We start from the raw sequence: 6703 nt of genomic DNA, 5'->3' as shown, positions 1-6703 counted from the left end.
TAGTCCACGATTTTGGAGAAGGGTTAGAAATTCCTGAAATTGCATATAATAGTCCATGTTTTTTGGAGGAGAGGAAGAAATTCCAAAAACTGCATATGATAGTCCATGTTTTTGGAGAAGAGAAAGAAATTCCATTAATTACATATGATAGTCCATGTTTTTGGAGAAGGGAAAGGAATTCTTGAAACATGTATGTGATAGTCCATGTTTATGAAGAAGGGAAAGAAATTCCCAAAATTGCATATGATATTCCATGTTTTTGGAGAAGGGATGGAAATTTTGGAAATTGAATATGATAGTCCATGTTTTTGGGTGGAGAGAAAGAAATTCCAAAAATTGCATATGATAGTCCAGGTTTTTGGAGAAGAGAAATAAAATCCATAAATTACATATGAAAGTCCACGTTTTTGGAGAAAGGAAAGGAATTCTTGAAACTTGCATAAGATAGTCCACAATTATGGAGAAGGAAAATAAATTCCACGTTAACACAACAGCAACAATAGCAATAGAGACACAATGGATTTCAAGTTTCAGCAACATCTTAAAACAACACAAGCAAAAACCTAAACCACCAATTTTCCTTCAATCGAACAACCACAACAACAGCAATTTACAGAAAACAGCATTGATAGATTTCCAATTTCCAGCAACAACTTAACACAAGCAATAACAATAAATCTACACATCTAATACGTACATACAATTGTTCATGAGTCCCATTATAGGAAGAGAACCCCACCCTTATCTTATCAATTGAATCAATTCAATGGGTCTCCAATTTGACACCATGGATGGAAATCTCCAAGCTTCTAGAGGGGTCCAACTATACCACATAGAAGGAAAGACAAACTTGATGGGAGGGAAAAGTATACCTTGAGCGAAGTGTTGAGAAAATAACCAAAAGTAAGCAGACGACTTGGAGTAAACACCATCACTCGCCTCACGCCACCTCCAAACACCCTTCTCAACCGAAGGTCTAACCGCATATGGTCACATAATGAAGGTCGCTGAAGAGATCCATCTCATAAACAAAATTAAAATCCCTCCTCCCCCGAAGATCTGAAACCTAACTCTCACCCTCCTATCTACCCATCTCCCCAACAGAATGAGATGCCTGGTCAGAGAGGTAAAACAACCTATGAAATATGAGCCTAAGGGGAGAATCCCCAATCAACACATCCTCCAAAAAGGAAGTAAGCAGGCGCGAACCAATTAAGTCTTAAGGAAAGCCCATGCCTAAAGCAATCTGAAGTGTCTTCATCTTTCCCTCAAAGGAGGGAGACCACTCTCCACCAGGGCGAGGCTGATCAAAGGAAACTAGCTTTCACGCCCGAAATAGAAGACACAAAGGCATCCCCATACCTACCAGTAAAAGTATCACACCAAATACCAGAAGCTCTTGACAAGAGGTGCAACCTCCACTTGCCCAACAAGGCCAATTTGAACAACCGAAGGCCGCAGACCTCAAGGCCCCATGATTTTTAGATTTACAAACATCGACCCACCTGATCCAGGAAATCTTCGACTCCCCTTTCAGACCACCTCAAAAAAATCTCCGCTGAATCTTAACTATCTACTTCTAGACCTTGATGGGAATCTTTAAAAATGAAAGGAAAACGATAGGAATCACATTGAGAACCCATTTAAGGAGGATCACTCTTCCCCAAATGGCACATACTTATGCTTCGAAGAGAGGAGCCTACTGGGAAGATGATTAACAAGAGGATCCTAAGTAGACGTTAGGCGCATGTTAGCACCAATAGGGAGGCCAAGATAATTAAAGGGAAGACTTCATCTTGCAATCAAGGAACGTCACACATTTAATAAAATGCAAAATGATGACGTTCATCTGAAATATGTACAAAACATTTCGTAGAAATTTAGATGAATTTCACATAAAAATATAATAATAAGTAATTAATGATTTCACTTCAAACATCGACCCACCTGATCCAGGAAATCTTCGACTCCCCTTTTAGTTTTGGAATAGATTTAACTTCAACATATAATAATAAGAAAAGTTATAGCATTCGTCCCAAATATATCTAACATTTTTGCACATATTCGAGATGAATTTACTTGAACATATAATAATAAGAAAAATTATAGTATTCGTCCTAATATATCTAAAACTTTTGCACATATTCAAGATGAATTTACTTGAACATATAATAATAAGAAAAATAATGAAGCTTGTTTCAAATCCATCTGAAACTTTCACACTGATTGAGATTGAACTTACAAAAAGATATAACAATAATCAAAATAATGACTTGTGCATCAAATTTGTCTCAAAATTTGACACAAATTTGTGCGAAATTTAAGTAAAATAAAAAATAATATGTAACATTATGTAATTTATCTCAAATTGTCCGAGATTTTAGACAAAACATGAAAACTATTAAAAATAATAAGTAACAATATATAATTTTATTTGTTATATTTCATATAATTCATAATGTAATATAAGAACTTATATTTATATTTATGGCTAGTATAATAATAGAAAGGGTTATTCACAAAACTTGTATTTGTATTGCAAAAATAATTTTAAAAACAAAAATAATTTTTATAAATATTATAATTTTATTTAAAAAACATTGTTCATTGTATTGATGAAAATTGATGAAAAGTAAATACTATATAAGTATAAATTGTGATGTCAAAATAGCATTAATTATATTGGAGATGTTTGAAAAGCAAATTCTAACATTTCTAGCTACAACATATACATATACAAATAAATATTAACAATGATCTCATTAAGTTATAAATCACCCAACTTAATTTACAAATAATATCATCAGTTGTTGCAAAGAAATTCCAGTCAATGGAATGCTAAATGGTGGAAGTTCAATGACAAAACTTTGTGAGACACTTTTCATTGTTGGCCGTAAACAAGGATTTAGATTTAAGCATGCAAATGCAATTGCGGCGACACGAATTATGTCACGTAAAACTATGTCATTGTTTGGAAGTGAGAGACGCTGATCTAATACTTCACATAATTTGATATCTTGGATTGATGTTGATTGAAGTAATGCCAATATATCTCCGGGATGTCTTCCCACTAAAGTTTCAAGTGCAACAACACCAAAACTATATACATCACACTTTTCATTCACAACCATAGTATAGGCAAGTTCTGCATTAATCAAATCAATATGGTCATATTAAAGCATTTAATGAAAATACTTAAAATTTCTTACTATATCCTCTTCTCCCACATATAACAAAAAAAAAATAAAGTCATTGTATTTAGAGTTTAATGGAGATGCACTGACAGTGTAAAAAAGTTTTATATTGTCATCCAATAAAAATATATCTTTCTGCCATGTCATCTAAGTAATTTAAAAATAATAGTATGACTTGGTAGGATACATGATCGTGATTGGTTGATAGTGTAAACCTTTCTACGGTGTAAGTGCATCACCCCTTTTTTCTTGTATTTAATATAACTTTTCATAATGACTATTATTTCAACACCAATTTATGTATGTATGAAATTATCCAATTTTGACCTTGCATTATAAAAAATATATATAATTCATTAATATAATATAATCTTAAATTATAAAAATAAACTAATTTAATTAAGAGATTATATTTAATAATTTAATTTTAAATTTATATTTAAGGGGTGTTTTTTTAAGAGAGCTTATATACAATGTAAATGAAAGAAAAATAGCAATGAATAATTTACCTGGAGCGATATATCCGATAGTTCCAGCAACTATCGTTCGATTGGATGATTCATATTGAAGAAGTCTAGCTGTGCCAAAGTCAGCTACACTGTTTAGCAAGATGTTGCCACTAGATATATCTCTATGCACTATTGGGACTAGACAATCATGATGAAGATATGACAAACCAAATGCGACTCCTTTAACAAAGCTAACCCTCTTTCTCCAATTGAATTCCATGGCTTCTACATCATTATACAAGATTGAGAACAAGCTTCCTCTCTCCATGTATTGATATATCAAAAACATAATTCTTTTGTGCAAGCAAAAACCATAAAGTTTCACAATATGTCGATGCTTAATTTCAGATAATATTTTCACTTCGTTTCTAAAACTTTCATCAAAAGATGGAATCTCTGCTTCATTTCCGTGAAGTTTCTTTAAGGCAACAACTTTGCCACATGGTAATTGTGCCTTATAAACACTTCCATATCCGCCAGTTCCGATGCAATATCTTATGTCAAAGTTTTCTGTTGCTTTTATAACGTCGTCGTATGCAATCTTTCCATCATAATTCCATATACTAAAAATATCTCCATCTTTTGTTGTTATTGTGATTCCATGATTGTTCTTTATAGAATTATGACAAAGTTTCAAGCATATTAGGATTGAGAATGCTAGAGTTAGAACAATAAAAATTGAAATACCTATGACAACAAAATGCATTTCTTTATTCTTACTCTTATGAGGTGACCTGGGTTGGAATTGGCTAAAAGAAATGTCGATACATTCATCCTTGTTCCTTGTATAAATGTTAGTACAAAATGAAACGAAATCCTTGATACAATTGTAGGAAATATCTATATAACCGGCCCTACAGAGAGATTGGGGAATTCTTCCAGTTAAATTGTTATTGTTGAGATAAAGTTGTTGAAAATTTCCAATGTAAGATGGAATTTCACCACTAATAAGATTGTGACTGAGGTTTATGAAAGTTTTGTAATATGGTAATGGGAACATTATGGAAGAAATGGGGCCACTGAGTAAATTGTCGGAAATATCAAGAATTTTTAATTGAGAAAGATTTCTTACCGAAACTGGAAGGGTTCCACCGAGAAAGTTTTTATTTAATTGTAACACTTGCAATTTGGTTAATTGACCCAAGTTAGATGGGAGGGAACCATTGAAAAAATTGTTTGAAATGTCTAAAATTTGAAGTTGTATGAGATTTTCTAGTGAAACAATGGAACCTTGAATCTTGTTGTTGGATATGTCTAAGTAGTTTAATTTTCTAAGGTTTCCCAATAAAAGTGGTAACTCACCTTCAAGAGAATTAAAGGACAAAGCAAGATAAGTGAGTTTTGTGAGATTTACTATTGAAGGAAACACCTCTCTTTTGAATCTATTGTGAGATAGATCTAATCTTGTGAGATTTTTTAAAAACCCCAACTCATAAGGAATGAAACTTTGAATCATGTTGTTAGAGATGTCTAACTCTTGTAGTTGTATGAGATTTCCTAGTGAATATTGAGGTATTTCACCTTCAAGTAAATTAGAAGACAAATCAAGATGAATGAGTTTTGTGAGATTTTCTAGTGAAGGAAGCACCTCGACTTTGAATCTATTGAAAGATAGATTTAATCTTGTGAGATTGTTTTGGAACCCTAACTCATTTGGAATGGAACCGTTAAATTTGTTATGAGAGATGTCCAAATACTTTAATTGTTCAAAGTTGCCTAGTGAAGGAACTATCTCACCTTTAAATATATTTGATGACAAATCAAGATGAGTGAGTTTTGTAAGATTTTTTAATGAAGGAGGTATCTTAAGTTCAAACCCATTATAAGACAAATTTAGATGAGTGAGTTTTGTGAGATTTTCTAATGAAAATGGTATCTTACCTTCAAGATAATTAGAAGACAAATCAAGATGAGTGAGTTTGGAGAGGAAACCAATTTCTTTTAGAACAGCCCCTTCAAGATTCAATGAACTTAAAGTAAGAATTTCTAAATTATCAAAAGCAGATAGGTTGAGTGCTGAAAATTTAACATTATAAATTCTAGCACTTTTAACGCTGAATTCATATATGCTTCCATCCTTCTTGCAAGATATATCGGGCCAATAACAACGTCTTGAGATGTTAAACTGTGCGTCAGACGTATTCCACCACCTAGACTTGAGTATTGCATTTGCTTCATTTTGAAGTTGAGATTTTAGTGTGACAGATTCAATCCCAAAGATCAAACCCCAAATAACAAGAAAGGCTATACATATTTTTTGACCATAGAAATTATAGACTAAAGAATATTTGAAGTTCATTATTTTTGAGATGTAATGAATCGCATACAATGTTGTGTGCCACTAGCATGCCTCTTATATAAGTTATATTCTCTCACGCCAATTCATTACAGTTTGATAATTTAGTGCGCTACGTATATGTGACGGCATAGTAATTAATATGTGTGGACATGAAAAATTGATTATAACTTTTTCTAGAAAATAGATATTTTTCTCTTTGAAGGACACATTTGAATTTTTCTTCCATCAAATTTGTGGAATTATTTTGTATGCAGGGCTCAATATTGAGGGAGACATTTTTCCCCTCAGTCGACACCAAGCAACTTTAACACTAGTGTAAATTATTAGAGTCGATGCACTAATTTTCCTAAAGTATTTTTTCAATCCTAATATATAATCTATTTCTCTAAATCCTAAATATTAAATAAACTAATAATATTCTTAATTTTTCTAATATTGAGCAACTAGGAGGATGAATTTTTTTAACTGGAGTAGTATTTATCGTTTGTTTTTTGAATGGCAATATTTTTTTTTTATCTTGTTGTTCAAGTTATTATATCTCTTAATAAGAGATTTGAGCAATACCAAAAATATGAAAGTGTTTTTGTTTTTTTATTTACTTCTCAAAATTTACAATTATTAGACAGTGCACTTTTAGAGTCTTGTTCTAGTCATTTTGAAGAGACATTGAAATATAATGAGCAATGTGATATTGATGGGAA

At 32.0% G+C, this 6703-nt stretch overlaps 1 protein-coding gene across 1 annotated transcript; it reads right to left on the bottom strand.

The window, feature by feature from the left end:
* Positions 1-2783: 2783 nt before the first annotated feature.
* On the bottom strand, positions 2784-6002 carry LOC131611057 (MDIS1-interacting receptor like kinase 2-like). The gene is made up of 2 exons (XM_058883183.1): positions 3704-6002; positions 2784-3145 (listed from the first exon to the last, which is right to left on the bottom strand). Exons 1-2 carry the CDS (start codon positions 6000-6002, stop codon positions 2784-2786), a joined length of 2661 nt encoding a protein of 886 aa, XP_058739166.1.
* Positions 6003-6703: the final 701 nt, after the last annotated feature.

This window comes from Vicia villosa, linkage group LG6 (genome assembly GCF_029867415.1).
Source record: "Vicia villosa cultivar HV-30 ecotype Madison, WI linkage group LG6, Vvil1.0, whole genome shotgun sequence".
In the NCBI taxonomy this organism is placed as follows: Eukaryota; Viridiplantae; Streptophyta; class Magnoliopsida; order Fabales; family Fabaceae; genus Vicia; species Vicia villosa.
Note: the sequence above shows the minus strand (reverse complement) of the source record. Positions and strands in the feature narration are given on the sequence as shown.

Excerpts from the sequence above, each read along its gene's own strand:
- LOC131611057 (XM_058883183.1), bottom strand. The coding sequence starts at position 6,002 with ATGAACTTCAAATATTCTTTAGTCTATAATTTCTATGGTCAAAAAATA. Across the intron at positions 3,146-3,703 it reads TATCGGATATATCGCTCCAG|AACTTGCCTATACTATGGTT; the intron begins GTAAATTATTCA and ends TGATTAATGCAG.